Source organism: Scyliorhinus torazame, chromosome 12, assembly GCF_047496885.1.
Source record: "Scyliorhinus torazame isolate Kashiwa2021f chromosome 12, sScyTor2.1, whole genome shotgun sequence".
NCBI lineage: Eukaryota > Metazoa > Chordata > Chondrichthyes > Carcharhiniformes > Scyliorhinidae > Scyliorhinus > Scyliorhinus torazame.
Genome location: NC_092718.1, coordinates 218,546,813 through 218,565,862, shown reverse-complemented (window position 1 = coordinate 218,565,862; position 19,050 = coordinate 218,546,813). Strand labels below are relative to the sequence as shown.

Sequence of the window (19,050 nt, the reverse complement as noted above, 5' to 3'; positions counted from 1 at the left end):
CGGCCCATTGAGTTTGCACCGACCCTCCAAAAGAGCACTCTACCTTGGCCCACTCCCCGTCCATTGACCATGGCCAATCCACCGAACCTGCACATCGTTGGACTGTGGGAGGAAACCGGAGCACCCGGAGGAAACCCACGCAGACACGGGGAAAACGTGCAGACTGCGCACAGACAGTGACCCGAGGCCGGAATTGAACCCGGGTCCCTGGCGCTGTGAGGCAGCAGTGCTAAGCACTGTGCCACCGTGCCGCCCTTTGAACTCCTTTGATGGTGGGCTAGAGTGAGCTAGTAGTGAGAGCAAGATGGCGGACTTGAGAGGGGCTGTTACCCAATGAAGGCGAAGTCTACAGAAAAGGAGCAGAGAAATTAGAGAAAAGAAGGCAGACAGAATGTTGTGTCTCATCGAAGCTGGCACGTCACAAGACAGAGACCATTTGGCCCATTTTATTTCTGCTGGCTCTTTGAAAGAATTGGCCAAAGCGTCCCACTCACCTGTTCCTCCCCCACAGGCCTTCGTCTTTCTGAAGTAGTTCATTAATTACTTTCTGAAAATTATTTGTGAATCTGCTCCTGCCGTCTCAGGCAGCGTGTTCCAGATTATGTTAAGGTGCTGTGTTAAGAATGCACACCTCCCCTCTGGCAATTTTCCCAATTGTTTCAGTGTCAGAACATTGATCAGTCAGCCCAACAGCTTCGCTTCACTGAGAGAGCGTTAGGCACAGCCATGCTGGAGTTATGTGCAGGTCATATATGTATTCGTGAACATGTGAATTGTTTTTTCTTGTCAGTTTTCTCCAGTCTATCATCGTGATCATCTTCAATACCTTATGCTGGGCAGAAGTGGAAGGTTCCAAAATACTGCTCGTTCTAGCCCTGGCCCTGGGATGGTTCAACGTTTTGTATTACACACGTGGCTTCAAACTGACTGGGATTTACTGCGTGATGATTAAAAAAGTAAGTCGAGAAATGTTCCCAGTGAGATTGTGTCTTGTTTACACTGTGGTCATGGATGAATGGTGGTCTGTCCTGTACCACTGCGCAGGAGCCTGATTGAGGTGTACAGAATTATGAAGGACGCAGAGAACAAACCTTTCCCCCTAGTCAAGGGGTCAATAACCAGGGGGCATAGATTTAATAATAATCTAATAATCTTTATTGTCACAAGTAGGCTTACATTAACACTGCAATGAAGTTACTGTGAAAAGACCCTAGTCGCCACATTCCGGCGCCTGTTCGGGTACACAGAGGGAGAATTTCGAATCTCCAATTCACCCAACAGCACGTCATTCAGTGCTTGTGGGAGGAAACCGGAGCACCCGGAGGAAACCCACGCAGACACGGGGAGAATGTACAGACTCAGCACAGACAGGGACCCAAGCCGGGAATCGAACCTGGGACCCTGCCGCTGTGAAGCAACAGTGCTACATGAAAATGAAAATTGCTTATTGTCACAAGTAGGCTTCAAATTAAGTTACTGTGAAAAGCCCCTAGTCACCACATTCCGCCGCCTGTTCGGGGAGGCTGGTACGGGAATTGAACCGTGCTGCTGGCCTGCCTCGGTCTGCTTTAAAAGCCAGTGATTTAGCCCAGTGTGCTAAACCAGCCCCTGTTGCCGCCCATAGGGTAAGGGAAAGGAAATTTAGAGGGAATTTGAGGGGGAACCTTTTCACCCAGAGGGTGGCGGGAATCTGGAACTCGCTGCCCGAAAGGGTGGGAAAAACGGGAACCCTCACAACATTTAAGAAACATTTAGGTGAGCACTTGAAACGTCACAGCACACAAAGCTACGGACCAACTGCTGGGAAATGGGATTAGAGTAGACAGGTGCTTAATGGCCAGTGCAGACACGAAATGCCGCTTACTGTGCTGCAAAACTCTATCACTGTGCGACCCCCTCCTGTTGCTATGTTCCGACATGCAGAGGTTTGAGTCCCAAATCCTGTTCCATTGGCTCTGCTGGATGACAAAGCTAACATGGCACTCTTTATGATGAACAGGGAGTTATCCTGGCTGTCCTGGCCAATACTTCATCCTCAACCAACATCATTCAAATTAAGATCATCTGGTCTTTATCGCAATGATGTTTGTGGGAGCTTGCTGTGTACAAATTGGTTGCTCTGTTTCTTAAATTACACTTCAAAAAGTGCTCCATTGGCTGTAAGAGGTGTTGGGATGTCCTGAGTTGGTGAAAGGTGCTACACAAATGCAAGTACTTTCCTTTGTGGAATCTTCTTGTGCACAGATTTGCCGGTGACCTGACCTTGAAGCCATATGAAGGTGATTTCATAATGTGGCCAAACAGCTTGAGTCAATCCTTTCAACGCACACCAATAGCAGGCGGTAAGAGTGGATGCGATTCCGGGCCAGTCATGATGGAAAGGGCATTTGAGCCTCTACCATCCCTATCCATAACTCCAGAGAATCATGCATGTAAAAGTGAATTTTGCCACAGTAGCTCCCTGCATGAACTGTAACCCATCACCATGGTTACCTACCCTGCGATTATGGTACAACTGAAATGACCCTAGCCGCAAAATCAAATTCAATTAAATAAAAATCCTTCTAACTGTGTTTGACAGATTATTCTGCAGGATATCCTGCGATTCCTACTAGTTTATGCAGTTTTCATCGTGGGATTTGCTGCAGGTAAGGTTGTCTCTGTAAATATTTGTGCCCTTGGCTGGTCGCTGTCTTTTTGTTGAACACTTGGCTTGTGCGACCTTCTGCAATGAGTTGCCTGTGGAGTTGGAGCCCAGAGAAATATTTACCCCCATTGCCCTGAGTTCCTTCTAGCTTTTTTTTATAATGTTCCGAGTTGTGGGAATGGAGAGCGGGGAAAAGGGAATGTGGCAACCTTGGTGTTGGGCCAGGTTTAATGAGGCAGCTGGCATTTTCCCCTGACTATTATTCCTGTATGTTCACGCAAATCTTAAATCTTCGAGTCGAGTTTTGAGACGATCTTGTACACCGGTACATACAGCGGAGTGCTCTTTCTGCTGTGACTTAGTAGCAACTCTCATTCTGGAGGCACAAGTCAGGGGTTTGAGACAAACATGAGCACATAGTCCTGGCCGACTCTCCCAGTGAGGGAGCACTGCAGCATCAGAGGTGCCGCCTTGTGGATCAGACCTTAAACTGAGGCATGGTCTGCCCGTCAGCTCGTTGCAAAAGCTCTTATGGACACTATTTGAAGCTCGATAGGGCTGTCCTCCCCGCCCCGTGTCCTCAACCAACATCGCAAACACTAACTAACTGGTCATTATTACATTTCTGTTTGTGGGATCTTGCTGTGTAAAAATTGGCTGCTGCATTTCCTACATGACAATAGTAACTAGACTTCGGAAGTGCTCGATTGACTGGAAAGTGCTTTTTGATGCGCTGAGGTTGTGAAAGATGCTACAGAAATGCAATCTCCCTTCCTATTCACTCCCTTTCCTTTCATTTTCATGCACACGTCACAATAATGCCTGTGCTTTTCCCAACAGCACTCGCCTCACTGATTGAGGAATGCCCCCCAGATAGCGACTGTCCGTATGATGGATTCAGCTCCGCCATCCTGGAGCTCTTCAAACTCACCATTGGATTGGGGGACCTGAGCATCCAGGAACATTCCAAATTCCCCTTCTTTTTCCGCATGCTCCTGGTGCTCTACGTAATCCTGACTTTTGTCCTGCTCCTGAACATGCTGATCGCCTTGATGGGAGAGACCGTGACCAAGATTTCGAATGAAAGCGAGAAGATCTGGAAGCTGCAGGTTGGTGGTGGAATCCCGGGTGCTTCACATCGCGTCACCGTTCCCCTGCCTGTGCTGGGAAGGGATGAGTGGGAGAGTTGGTGGGATGGTGTAAGGGCGGCTCAGGATGCGAGCTTGGTGGGTGCTCGCGCACACTCTTTGTAAAGTGCCACATGGGTAACAAACACAGGCCTTAATTGCCAATGATGTCTAGAATCCCATAAAAGAGTGAATGGGCTGGGCTCTTCCCTCGAGAAAAGAGAAGACCCAGATGATCCGATACAGGTCTTTAAATCACTTTTTAAAAATTCATTTTATGGGATGTGGTTAGGCCCAGCATTTATAGCCCATTCCTAGTTGCTCTTCAGAAGGTGGTGGTGAGCTGCCTTCTTGAACCGCTGCAGTCTGTGTGGTGTAGGTACACCCACTGTGCTGTTAGTGAGGGAGTTCCAGGATTTTTATCCAGCGACAGTGAAGGGACGGCCGATATATTTCCAATAGGGTAGATATTGGGATGTTTCCACCGCGGGGCCAACAAAGCTAGTTGTCACTAATAAATCCAATCGGGAATTCAGGAGAAACATCTCAACCCAGGAAATAGTGGGAATGTGGAAGTCGCTGCCGTCAGGAACAGGTGAAGTGAAGAGTTTAGATATAGTTAAAGAGAAGCTGGACAAACACATGAGGGAGAAGGGAATGGAAGGATGTATATCGATAAGGTGAGAGGAAGTTGGAGGACGCTCGATGGAGCATAAACACTAGCATGGACCTGTTGGGCCGAATGGCCAAAGGTGCAATGTAATTTTATCTGATCTTTCCAGAGAGCTGAGACTACTCTGCACTTTGAGAGAACGCTGCCTAAATGGCTACGGACCAGATGTAAAAACGGCCACAGCTTCACTGAGGTGACTGTTGGAGTCACTCCTGACGGGAGAGAAGACAGGCGGTGCTGTCTGAGGTAATCACTGCGTCCGAGCGTTTACAACAACACAAACTTGTCGGAATCTCACTCCACTGGGTTCTGGAGTTTGGCCGGTGCTCCACAACATACGGCAACTGGATCATTATGGACACATGGCCGCGTAGCCAACCCCACTTCCCGGCTCCTAGTGTCAGTCAGGACAAGAGCTGGGGAGGTATCATCGGCCACCAGGGGCGAGGGAGAAATCAGACCAGCATCTCAACCTTCAGCCCTGCACCTCCCCACCAGCCATTCACTCCTTCCAACACAGGAGTTGCTCATGGCTGGAATGAATGGGTTTTCATTAGCGGAGGCTGGGGATGGTGGGGGATGGGAAGGACGGGTGTTGGTGAAATTAAAATAAACCTCGGTAACCAGTGTTACAGCCCCCTGGGCCAGTGCACGATCAATTCCAGCCCCTCTTGATCCGGAGTCGCAACACAATGGAAATTAATAAATAATTCTTAGAAAAACATCCAAAGTCTTTGGTTGGTTGCCCAATTTCATTACAGTCACCAGGTTTGCAACATTTAAACACAATTAAATTTATTAATAACAATAACTATAATTAAGTATGCAGCTGATACAACAGGTCAACTATTATCTAAATCTTAACCCCCCCCCCCCCGCACTTAAACTCATCCCACCCCCCTACACACACACAAGACAGACAAACACAGAGGGGAGAAGGGGGGTAAAATAATAAGTAAATGGGATAAAAGTCTTTGTTTCAGATGGTTGTTTTATAGCACACCTTCCTTCAAACTAGGCTTTCAGGTCAATGGATTCACTGTAAATTCTGTGTACAGGTACGGGGCCATTCTGGAGAGAGAGCAGCTTCTTTCCTCTGCGCTTCCTGGACCCCAACAGCTTCCCCAGGCTCTCTGAAAATCATGCCACTCAGGCTGAATCCAATCACCACCTGTTACCGGCAGAATACGGCCTTTTGGCCAATTCATCGGTCACCAGCAGGTCAATCGAACCTAGTCCCACCGATCTCTCAAGTGCCAAAATGTCTGTGTTCTGCTGTCAGAAGGCCAGCACCGTGTTCTGTTTTGAAACTTTTGAATGCCTCACATCCGCTGCTCGACTTAAAGATAAAGGGGCGGCACGGTGGCACAGTGCTTAGCACTGCTGCCTCACAGCTCCAGGGATCCGGGTTCAATTCCGGGTCACTGTCTGTGTGGAGTTTACACGTTCTCCCCGTGACTGCGTGGGTTTCCTCCGGGAGCTCCGGTTTCCTCCCACTGTCCAAAGAAGTGCAGGTTAGGTGGATTGGCCATGATAAATTGCCCTTAGTATCCAAAATAAAGGTTGGAGGGGTTAGGGGGATAGGGTGGAGGTGTGGGCTTAAGTACAGTGCTCTTTCGAGGGCAGCACGGTGGCTCAGTGGCTAGCATTGCTGTCTCACGGCACCGTGGTCCCAGGTTCGATCCCGGCTCTGGGTCACTGTCCGTGTGGAGTTTGCACATTCTCCCCGTCTTTGCGTGGGTTTCGCCCCCACAACACAAAGATGTGCAGGGTGGGTGGATTGGCCACGCTAAATTGCCCCTCAAATTGGAAAACAAAAATTACAGTGCTCTTTCCAAGGGCCGGTGCAGACTCAATGGGCTGAATGGCCTCCTTCTGCACTGTGATGTTTCTATGATGTATGTCCATTAAACATCCAGCAATAAAAATGATAACAGCAGAAATAAAGAAAGTGGAAATAAGGGGATCAACAGAAAGGACCCTTACAGCAGCTAGATCGGGGGGTTCGCAAAGAGTGGTCACAACGTTGCTGAGGTCCCGACCTCCAAGGCAGCAATGGAGGCCAGGGAGCTGAGACTGGGTTTTGACCAAGGTCCCTTTAAACGTTTGGGCTTTTTCTCTCCGAGGCCAGGATGTTCTCTGAGGCCCGATCCCTGCTAGAACCACAAGAGGTGAGTCTTCATGCCAGTCAGGGCACACCCAGCAGTTTTAAACCAACCCACCCCCTCCCCCGCCATCATTCATTCTGGGGTCGCACCAAGTTGGTGGCGTTAAGATGGAATCACATCGGGAAGCGTATAGGTCAAATGGCAGGACTGTCGAATTTCCATGACAGATTGAACTGCCACCCTCGCATTGACTGGATATCAGGTGAGGTCTCCACGGTCTCCATGACCAGTAGCAGCCATTGGGACATTGAAGTGTGACTTTGTGGTGAGGTGCTAGTATGTCAGCCAATGCCCACTGGAAGTGTTGCCCCTGCAAGACCGAGTACCTCTGGGGAGAAATAGGCAACAGCAGGTATAAACAATCAGCCGCATTTAATGTCATGTTCTTCAATTCACACGAACCAGGTTAAACGAGGTCAACTGGATTGACTGGGACACTCGTATCGAAACATTGACTGAATCAATTGATGGCCAGTGATGGAGCGACAATGCTGCCCGGATGGTGTGTGTAACTGAGGGAAACAAAATGAACTTGCATTGCGGTAACATCTTTCACAACGTCAGGACATCACAAAGTGTTTTGCAGCCACTGAAGTACTTTTGATGTGTAGTCACTGTTGTAATCGAGCCTATTTAGCCACAGCACTGGCTAATCAACTTTTTAGGTTTTTTTATTTGTTGATGGAACATGGGCGTCGCAGGCTGGGCCAGCATTTATTGCCCCTCCCTAATTGCCCTTGAGGGCGCAGTTAAGAGTCAACCCCATTGCTGTGGGTCTGGAGTCACATGTAGGCCAGACCGGGTAAGGACGGCAGATTTCCTTCCCTAAAGGACCAGATGGGTTTTTATGACAATCGACAATGGATTCAGATATTTTATTGAGTTTAAATTCCATCACTTGCCACGGTGGGATTGGAACCCGATGTTGGTTGAAGAATAAATATTGACCAAGACACCAGGAAGAACCTCCCTGCTCATTTTTCAAACAGTGTCATGGAATTGTCTCTAATAATAAATCTTTATTGTCACAAGCAGGCGGCTTGCATTAACACTGCAGTGAAGTTACTGTGAAAAACCCCCATTCGCCACATTCCGGCGCCTGTTCGGGTACACAGAGGGAGAATTCAGAATGTCCAATTCACCCAACAGCACGTCTTTCAGGACTTGTGGGAGGAAACCGGAGCACCCGGAGGAAATCTACGCAGATATGGGGAGAAATGTTTGCTTCAGAGGGCAGATGGAGCCTCAGTTGAATGTTGCATGCAAAAATCAGAACCTCAGACAGTGCAGCACTCCCTCAGTACTGACCCTCAGACAGTGCAGCACTCCCTCAGTACTGACCCACTGACAGTGCAGCACTCCCTCAGTACTGACCCTCTGACACTGCAGCATTCCCTCAGTACTGACCCTCTGACAGTGCGGCACTCCCTCAGTACTGACCTTCTGACAGTGCAGCACTCCCTCAGTACTGACCCTCTGACAGTGCAGCACTCCCTCTGTGCTGACCCTCTGATAGTGCAGCACTCCCTCAGTACTAACCCTCTGACAGTGCAGCACTCCCTCAGTACTGACCCTCTGATAGTGCAGCACTCCCTCAGTACTGACCATCTGACAGTGCAGCACTCCTTCAGTACTGACCCTCTGACCGTGCAGCACTCCCTCAGTACTGACCCTCTGACAGTGCAGCACTCCCTCTGTGCTGACCCTCTGATAGTGCAGCACTCCCTCAGTACTAACCCTCTGACAGTGCAGCACTCCCTCAGTACTGACCCTCTGATAGTGCAGCACTCCCTCAGTACTAACCCGCTGACAGTGCAGCACTCCCTCAGTACTGGCCCTCTGACAGTGCAGCACTCCCTCAGTACTGACCCTCTGACAGTGCAGCACTCCCTCAGTACTGGCCCTCTGATAGTGCAGCACTCCCTCAGTACTGACCCTCTGACAGTGCAGCACTCCCTCAGTACTGACCCTCTGATAGTGCAGTACTCCCTCAGTACTGACCCTCTGACAGTGCAGCACTCCCTCAGTTCTGACCCTCTGACACCGCAGTGCTCGCACAGTGCTGATCCTCCAACTGAGGGAGTGTTGACCCTTCACTGTGCTGCGCTCCCTCAACGTCAGCCCAGATTTTGTGTTCAAGTCTCTGGAATGTTCTGTGTTCTTATGAACGGGACATAAACGCACAACCTCCTGACTGAGGGATAGAAGATCCAGTCAGCATGTCACAGCTGGTATATCACCAGACTCTGCTGTTCATTGTGGGAGGACTATTTCCGCAGACTTAATACCAGAACAATCGATATTAAGTGACTTTGAGCACGCAGTGTCCCAAATGTCAGACGTCAGCATTCCACATATTGAAAATAAAGGGCAACTTTGGGAGCAGCACTGGACCAGGTGGGGGGAGAGTCCGTCACACATTTAACGCCAGGTAGAGTGTAAATCAGGAAACCAATCAATCCTGGCCATTGATCAAGTTAAATTATGCCCCATTCCGCCAACCAGAACATATACCTGGGCCACCTGGGTGAGTCACACGCACACACCCACAGACACACGCACAGACACACACACAGACACACGCACACACACACAAACACATGCACAGACACACACATGCACAGACACACACACAGGCACACGCGCACAGACACACACACAGACACACGCACACAGACACACACACACTGTTATGGGCCAGGGTTTAAATAACCCCAAAGTGTATCATGGAGTTCACCTGACCCACAACTTTTAATAGATTGTGGTATGGGGAGCACACGGCCCACTCTACAGGTGTGGTATAGCAGAAATGGCAAAGTATTTGTTAAAGCAAAACAATGTTTATTCTATGAACTCAAGTTAACCTTTTTAAAACATACAGTGAACATCTTAGCAACCATTAATTTAAATACAACCCCCAAAGAATACAACACTAAGTAATCCTTAAGCTGTCCTTTTAACATCCATAAGACTTTTTAAAAAACTTTTAACAGAAGCAAATCAGGTTAAAGTCACTACTGAGAGCAGTTATTAGTTTTAAATCACCAAAGGATCGATTTACAGTCTTTAGATTACGGAGCAAGAGATTCATACACCTTCTGGCTGTGACTGCAGCTATCCAGCTCTGAAAACGAAACTAAAACACACACTGCAGCAAACAGCCTAAAGCGAAAGTAAAAAGCTGACAGACAGCCCAGCTCCACCCACACTCTGACATCACTGATAAACACCCATTTCTTAAAGGTACCCTCACATGACAACACACACACACACATGCCTAGCTGGGTCACACACGCACACACAGACACACACACTTGGCTGGGTGGGTCAGACACAAACACAGACAGACACACATACACACACACACAGATACACACGTGACCTGGATGGGTCCCACACAGACACACACACCTGGCTGGGTCACACAAAGACACACACACGCACAGCCATACATGGGCCTGGATGGGTCACACACACACACACATCAAGTTCAGGCACCTTGTGGACTTTGTTTCAGACACCTTTACCACTCATTTGCCAGAAATAGTTTTTGAAAATGTTGAAAGCTGGAACACAAGAGGCCATCCTGGCCCTCTGCTCTGCTATCAATCTGTATTTTAACTCCATTTATCCATCTTGGATCCATGACCCATAATACTCTTACCCATCAACAACGTGCAATCTCAGTTTGGAGTTTTCAATTGGTCCCCAATCTCAACAGCATTTTTCGGGGAGTGGGCTGCAGATTTTGAGCCTCCTTTCTGTGAGGAGGTGATTCCTGACATCGCCCCTGGACGGCCTGACTCGAATATTTCAAGGTTCTACCCCTTTGCCCTGGACGCCCCCCACCCCTTCCCCCCCCACCCCCATCAGAGGAAATACTTTCTCTTCATCTACCCTATCGTATCTCTGATCATCTTAAACACCTTGATTAGGTCACCCATTAATCTCCTGTAAAGAAGGCTAACGGTCGGACTTTATTCCGTTACAGCTTGTCACTGTATTGCGACTATGTCCCTTTCAAAGGACATTTTGATAGGGTGAGAAGAACAAGGAGTACGAGGGAGCTCATGTAGACCAAAAGCTTCGGTCAATTGGACTGTTTCGGTTTTGCGAGCAATCCGATGGAGATATGGCGGAGTTTGTGGTGTTGTTCCAATGATATATATCAGCAGGTTAAAGTAAAAAATATGACACGGAGAATGAGCCACTCAGGCTAGTCCCTCTAAAATCATTTTGGTGGGCAGCATGGTGGCACAGTGGGTTAGCCCTGCTTCCTCACGGTGCCGAGGTCCCAGGTTCGATCCCGGCTCTGGGTCACTGTCCGTATGGAGTTTGCACATTCTCCCCGTGTCTGCATGGGTTGCGCCCCCACAACCCAAAAGATGTGCAGGGTAGGTGGATTGGCCACGCTAAATTGCCCCTTAATTGGAAAAAATGAATTGGATACTCTACATTTATTTAAAAAAACGTTTTGATGATACTATTGGTGGTTGGAATTGGGACTAGGGGTAAATCTGACGATAGTTTTCCGGCACTCTATTATAAACACTGCCCTGTTTCCCATCCGATTGATTGATAGCTGAGATCTCCCACTACTGCCAAAGGCTATCTCATCCCTTGGATTTTTCCATCCGACAGGCTTTCTGAATATAAGGGAACTTAATCGTGAATTAGAATATTGCAAACTTAAGAGTTTACAAGATATTTTGCAAAGGAATTGTCTCCTATGTTTAACCTCTGTTGAAATATGTCATTAAATTGTGTGATCTGGAAATTTCAATCTTTGCATCTCAGTTACTTTTTAATAAATGTAATTATTTTTAAACTTGTAACAAAGGAACTACATTTGGATACTTAGAAGAGGCAATTCATAAGTAAATGGGAATGATCATCTTCTCCTCCCTCCTCCCCTACCCTCCACTCATAGTTACATCCCTCCCCCATCTTCTCCATCCCCATTTGCTCCCCTCCCTTTCTCTCAATCTCTATCCTGCTCCCTTCCCCTCCTGGCCTGAGCCCGTTTGTGCTCTAACGCAGTGTTTTTCAAACTTTTCCCCGGGACCCATTTTTGCCAGTTGGCTGACCTTTGCGACACACGCCACATCCACTCACCTTTAATGGGACACGTGAGCCTGCTTGGTCCTAACGATCTCACTCCAATCAGGTTCAGAGGAGGAGAGGGCAGTGTACATATCAGGTGCAGGATTCAGCCGATTCCTTTGTGCTGTCTTCATCTGTGTGAGGTCGGAAATTCCAACCTCGCACATGTAGGTCGTTGTGAAGGACAATAGCAACAAAATGCTTGTTTTACTCAGCACTAGATACTCCTGGGAGATGCTACTCCAGAATGCTGACAGACTCATGGATTTTTGGCATTTTTTAATGTGCTGTCACAGGTCAGGTGCAGCAGTGTAGTCTTTTCATTTAGAGTCAGCTATAAGTTAATAACTGACTCTGGGGTGTCAACTTCAAAAGGAAATTTTCACCCACCTCTTCTCTTTCAAAATCTGAAACTTCTCCTCCCCTTTGCCAGTACTTCCCTGCATATAACACATATGGGCTTTGCATCCTTATTTGCATTGGCACAATTGACAAAACCATACCTCAAGAAATCATCTCGAAACTGCTTTATTCCGGAGTTAAGTTTCTTCTTCATAAGCTATTAACCAGAGGCCCTGGAGCTCTGCACAGCAACTAACACTTCTATGTCGTGCAGTGGATTCTCCTGAGCAGCTCTCTCCAGCAGATTCAGATGTAAATTTTTGGTCAGTAGACATACTGCCTATTTGTGTCTCTGGCCATCTCTTCCTTACAACAAAATGATCCATCTTCACAGTCCTCATGCCTCGCTTGCCGGTAACTGGAAAATGGGCAAAGCTTTCCACTATAATTTAGTGCCAAAAGCATGGATGTACAGGGAGCTTGGCGTCAAGTGTATGTGCAGGAAATGTATGTGCAGGATGTGTAACCTGCTCACTGCTGCCACCTATGGTCGGACGACTGCACAAAGCCTCATTTAATTCTCATTTAAAAGCCAGTAGCAGCCGCGGAGCATTTCTCCCACGATTGGGGCCACAGCGGGAACGTCGCGACTGATCACTCCACGGCCCGCCCCCGACACCCACCCACAAACCGCACTTTGAAAAACCCTGCTCTAACTAATGTGATCACTGTCACTGGGGGCGACTGGCCATTATGTTTCAGGGTCTCAGTTTCATCACAGTGTCATGGAACTATTTAAATCTATTCCAAGCTGTGGGGAAGTCAATAATGAGTCATATGACAAAACCTCCGTTGATTGACATGGGTCAAGAAACTAAATAGTGAGTAGCGGAGCAAATAGATCTGGGAGATAGAGATACATAAATTGCTAAAGTAGCAACCCAACTTGATGAAATCGCCACCTGGAGAGGAACTCCCATGGGAGAGAGCTGTCGGCCAATCAGATTGGCCAGTAGCCCTGTAGTCCGAGAACTGCCAGGCTCGAGAGGTGACCATACTGGGGCTACAGCCAGTCCCCAAAGAAGAGGAGGTTACAGATAAGTCCCGGATATCGGCAGGGGTCTGGTTGGCAGGCACTAGTGAGGGAGGTGGGTGGCATTTGATGACAGGCCAGGGGCGCAAGGGGCTATGGACCAAGGGGGGAGGGAGGCGGGGGGGGGGGGGTGAATGCTCTGATGGGCACAGGGCCCACATAGGAGATCCTCCCCCTTCTTGCCAGGCACCAGATTGCCCACTAACCTTCTGGGTTTCCCATTTAGCCTGGGTCTGCCCCTGTGGGTAGCAGAGTGATGTGGTGGGATGTGGCACTTTTAAGTGGTCATTAATTAGCCATATAGCCTTAATAGGCCCAAGGATGAGTGTGCTGTCCAATGCCTTCACTGCCATGCCCCATGAAATGGGAGATAGGTTTGGTGTGGACGAGAGGAACCACACAATGCACTTTATGATCCCCTCGCACATTCATAGATCATAGAATTTACACTGCAGAAGGAGGCAATTCGGCCCATCAAGTCTGCACCGGCCCTTGGAAAGAGCACCCTATCTAAACCCACACCTCCACCCTCTCCCCATAACCCAATAACCCCACCCAATCTTTGCACACTAAGAGGCAATTTAGCATGGCCAATCCACCTAATGGACATCTTTGCACATCTTTGGAATGTGGGAGGAAACTGGAGCACCCGGAGGAAACCCACGCAGACACGGGGAGAATGTGCAAATTCCACACAGTCAGTCACCTAAGGCTGCAATTGAACCCGGGTCCCTGGCACTGTGAGGCAACAGTGATAACCACTGTGCCACCTTGCCGTCCAAATATTCAAATATGTTGGCAGGAGAAATGTAAAATTCCCCTTTTCCAAAAATATACTTGATTCATAAAATTTATAAAAATGCATATCAAATATTTCAACATGAAAATTACAGTAAGTTCAATAAAATTCAACTTATCTCCATATGGTGTATTCCATTCCTCGGTGCCTCAATGCAGTTGCAATATTCTTGCTAATTACAATGTACATTCTATGTCAGGCACACATCCCAAGGGGCTGTCCAATGTTATCGGTCCCCTGGTGTGCTGTGACTGAAAGACCTTTCCTCACTCAATCTTTGAAGCAGCTGCCCCAAGGCCATAGTCCTGAACGTTGGAATGTGTGCCAGTCTGCATCCACTCAGCAATGGACAACATTCAGGTAAACCGACCAAAGAATGTCTGTCATCAAGTTGATGGTCCTCCAGCACTGTATCTCTGGGAACAGCCCGTGGAGTGCAGTGTCACGAAGCTGCTCGCGATCAGCCTCAACAAAAACCCCTGCACCAATCGCTCTTCAGACCTTCTTTGCAATGTACTCTGGCACATTCCAGAGTAGGTGGACAGCAGCCTGTTCCCCACGACAGCCACCTCAGGGGCAACACGAGAAGGTGGTCGAACCCTAGGCAGACAGGGAAGATCTGACGGGGAGGGTCTTTCTCACCACCAACCAAGCTATGTCTCGCTGTTTGTTCGAGAGTTCTGGCAATGAGGCATTCTGCCAAATGTCTGCTCAGCGAACCTTCTGACAAGAGTTTCTCAGATGTGACGTGCAGATCACTGCCTGGTGGATTTGTGGTCAAAGGTGTTTATCTGCATAAACCTTTTCACACGGTCCGAGCGTTCCGTCGCAACATAGCCCAACAAATCCTTCGCAAAGCCAGGGACAGGTAGAATCTCTTGGTGCTTGCATACTGAGGGTCCGTGCACATCGTAATGCAGCGACGCACAAAGGTGCTCATCAGGATCAAGGTGATACTGGGTATGGTTTTTCTCCTTTACCTAGAGGTTTGCACATTGTGTCCCTTTGAACATCGTCCATTTTACCTAGCCTGAGAGGAGACCTGAGTGAGCTCTTAAAAATGATGAAGAGGTTCCAGAGTTTCGATGTGAAAAAACTGTTTCCACTTTTGGAAAGGCATGGATAGAAGGTGGTCACTTACAGATTCAAATTAGGAATTTAGGAGAAATTCCTTTACAAAGTGTGCATTGAGCAGGTGGAACCTGTGGTATTCTTTCTGTTGCTTATTCGAGATGGATTTGTAGTGTACACAAAGACGACAAAAAGCAAAGTCAAATAAACAAAGCTAATATTTATTACACTACTAATTATACAGTTCGATCACTATTCCTAAAGCAAGCAATATTATAACTACAATCTACAGTATACAACACTTGTCTCATGCACACTATCTTAAATTGTTCCCTGCTCTGCTCCTAGTCTCTCTAATCTTCTCCCGCCTTCTTACAGACTCTCCCAGAAGCCTGAGAGGCATTCCTTTTTATAGGCCAGCTGCCCAGCTCCATCTAGTGATCGGTTATAATATTACATTAACCCTTTATGTACTAGACATTCTACATAATATCATGGAACAGATTGGAGCAGAGAACAATGAAGGAATGCTTGATGCACACATGAGAGAGAATGGAATAAAGGTGGAAATAATAATAATCTTTATTATTGTCACAAGTAGGCTTACATTAACACTGCAATGAAGTTACTGTGAAAAGACCCTAGTCGCCACATTCCGGCGCCTGTTCGGGTACACAGAGGGAGAATTCAGAATGTCCAATTCACCTAACAGCACGTCTTTCGGGACTTGTGGGAGGAAACCGGAGCACCTGGAGGAAAACCCACGCAGACACGGGGAGAACGTGCAGACTCCGCACAGACAGTGACGCAAGCGGGAATCGAACCTGGGACCCTGGCATTGTGAAGCAACAGTGCTAACCACTGTGCGACAGAATATAGAGACAAGCACAGACCTGTTGGGGAGTGTGGACTGGATCTGTTCTATAGATTCAATTCTACACGACAAACATTTACCCTTACGTGCCATTCTCGAAAAACTGGAAATGCAACACCTGACAACAAACGGCATCAGTAAGATTGATAGAACAATCCCTATTGGATAGAAAGGACTGGGAGCATGCCCCAGGCACTTTCTGTATCAGCGGCTGACGTGAGGGAATTTTCAGAACTCAATTTCTACTCTGTATTCACCGGCAGGTAAACAATTTATCCCTTGTCTTTGAAATTTGGATTGGTTTCAGATCTGGACTATGAGTCAGGATGCAAGAGCGAGACTGTGAAACCATTCTGTTACATCTCGGAGATACTGCAAAGTGCTACCGAGAATTACGGCTGAATGCACTACCTGCAGTTTTATTTATTTGTTCTCAGTTTGTGGGCGTTGCAGGCTAGGCCAGCATTAGTTGCCCATCCCCTTACATCTTGAAAAGCTGGTGGTGCACTGTATTTTAGAACTGCTGCAGTCCATGGGGTGTAGGACCTCCTCGTAAGGTAAAGTAGCCACAGTCCCAGATGACCATAGGCTGCTCTCCCCTTTGAGGGGTGGAGCTGACTGGTGGTGGTTTAACCTGAGGATCACCACACCTCAGGCGAGGGGCAAGGTTGAGAAGGCGGGACCTTCATGAATAGCCTCAGCCAGTACGGGAATTGAACCCACGCTGCTGGCCTCGCTCTGCATCACAAACCAGCTGTCCCGCCAACTGAGCTACCACCTGCCACACTGTTAGGAAGCGAGTTCCAGGATTTTGACCCAGTAACAGGGAAGGACCGGCAATATATTTCCAAATCAGCATGGTGAGTGGCTTGGAGGGGAACTTGCAGGGGGTGGTGTTCCCAGCTATCCGCTACCCTTGTGCTTCCAGGTCATAGAGTTCTCACGTTTGGAAGGTGCTTCGGGAGAAGTCTTGGTGCATCCTGTTGGTTGTACAGAGTGCGTCGGTGATGAAGGGAGTGAAATTTGAAGGGGGCAGGTGGGGTGCAAATCAAGTAGTTGCTTTGTCCTGGAAGATTCTTGAGTATTGCCACTCATCAGACAAGTGGAGAGTATTCCATCACACTCCTGACCTGTGTTTTGTAGACGGTGGACAGGTTTTAGGGAGACTGGGGGAGAATTACTTTCTGCAGGATTCCCAGCCTCTGACCTGCTCTTGTAGCCACAGTATTAATATGGCTGGATCCAGTTCAGTTTCTGATCAATGGTAATATTTATATTCTCTCTTGTTGAGGTGGTCATTGCCTGGCACTCATATGGCACAAATGTTATTTGCCACCCCAAGCCTGATTCTTACCATATGAACAGTACTCGAGGAGTCGCGAATGTTCCTGAACATTGTGCAACAGCGAGCAGTCCCAATTCTGATCTTACGATGGAAATATGGTTATTGATGAAGCAGCTGAAGATGTTTGGACCCTGAGCAGCTCCTGCAATGACTTCCAACAACCACAAACATCTTCCTTTGTGCCAGGTATGAAACCCCGATTGCCGCTGACTCCAGTTTCGCTCGAGCGTCTTGGTGCCAAAGTCTGTTAGATGCCGTCTTGAAGTCAAGAAAAGCCACTCTCACCCCAGCGCTTCTGTCCATGTTTGAACCAAGGCTGTAGTGAGGTCAGGTTCCGAATGACCCCGGCAGAATCCAAACTGAGCAGGTTATTGCTGAGTAAGGGCTGCTGGATAGAACTGCCGACAGCACCTTCAATCACTTTGCTGATGATTGAGAATAGGCTGACAGGGCAGTAATTGGCCGGGCTGGATTTGATCTGCTTTTGTGGGCAGAACGTACCAGGGCAATTTTCCCCATTGCCGGAAAGATGCCAGTGTTGTAGCTACACTGGAACAGCTTGGATAGGAGCACAGCTATTTCTGGAGCACAGGTCCTCAGCACTATTGCCAGAACATTGTCAGGTCCCATAGCATTGGCAGTCATTTCTTGATGCCACATGGAGTGAATTGGCTGAAGACTGGCATTTGTTGGGCACCTCAGGAGGAGGCTGTGGTATTGTTACATGCCTGGGCTTGCCCCTGCTGGCTCCGCCTGTGACCCCTCCCCTCGGGCTCAGGTATAAAGGTGGCCAACCTCCGGCCCTGCCCTCATCTGCGACCGGCTGCCAGCAGCTGCCTTTAAGCTGGTTAAAGCCACAGCTTTTCTCCCAACTCCTCGTCTGTCGTCAATTGATGGTACATCAGAGGCCGAGATGGATTATCCACACAGCATTTCTGGCTGAAGATTGTTGCAAATGTTTCAGCCTGATCTTTAGCACAGATGTGTCGAGTTCCTCCATCAATGAGAATGTGATATTGCTTCTCAAATGATTTGCTTAGTTGGTTCATCACCATTCACAGCTGGACGTGGCAGAACGGCAAAGCTTAGATCTAATCGGTTGTTTAGAGTACCCAATTAAATTTTTCCAATTAAGGGGTAATTTAACGTGGCCAATCTACCTAGCCCTGCACATCTTGGGTTGTGGGGGTGAGACCCACGCAGACACGGGGAGAATGTGCAAACTCCACACGGACAGTGACCCAGAGCCGGGATAGAACCTGGGACCTCGGCGCCGTGAGGCAGCAGTGCTAACCACTGCGCACCGTGCTGCCCTAGATCTGATCTGTTAGTTGTAGGAGTGTTTAGCTCTGCCAATCTCATGCTGCTTCCGCTGTTTGGCAAGCAAAGTAGCCCTCAAGTAATAGTCACCGTGTTGACACCTCGGTCTGGGTTCTCCGATTCTGGGGCTATATTCCCACGCCGGCGTGGGAACGATGATGTAAAACGGCCATCGATTCCCCATTTTGCTGGGGGCTAGCATGCCGGCAGCGTAGAGCTCCCAGCTCTTGCTGCCGATACGGCCCGGAGAATTGCCGGGTCCGTGGCCGGGGATGTGCACGGTGGCGGCCTGCAGCGGCCGCGCCGTCCGACATGACGGTGGCTGCTCGCAGACGCGGCCCGCAAAATAGTAACCCCCCTTCGGCCGGCTCGCGTGCCCCGGCCCCCTGCTCCTGCAGTGGCCCCAGCCCCGAATAATGTCCCCCCCCCCTTGCCCGCAGATCGGCCCTCCCCCAACTGTGGGGGCGCTGGACTGAGTGCGCAGCCAC

At 48.6% G+C, this 19,050-nt stretch overlaps 1 protein-coding gene across 1 annotated transcript in view; it reads left to right on the top strand.

Annotated features, from left to right (window-relative positions):
• The window catches only part of LOC140386993 (transient receptor potential cation channel subfamily V member 3-like), a 60,878-nt gene extending 52,696 nt beyond the window's left edge, over nucleotides 1-8,182 (top strand). The window contains exons 15-19 of the mRNA XM_072469952.1: nucleotides 791-956; nucleotides 2,582-2,648; nucleotides 3,488-3,756; nucleotides 4,557-4,693; nucleotides 7,021-8,182. Of these exons, the coding sequence (XP_072326053.1) occupies nucleotides 791-956; nucleotides 2,582-2,648; nucleotides 3,488-3,756; nucleotides 4,557-4,693; nucleotides 7,021-7,093 (712 nt within the window). The 3' untranslated portion in view covers nucleotides 7,094-8,182. The remainder of the gene's footprint in view (nucleotides 1-790; nucleotides 957-2,581; nucleotides 2,649-3,487; nucleotides 3,757-4,556; nucleotides 4,694-7,020) is intronic.
• The last annotated feature ends 10,868 nt before the right edge of the window (nucleotides 8,183-19,050 follow it).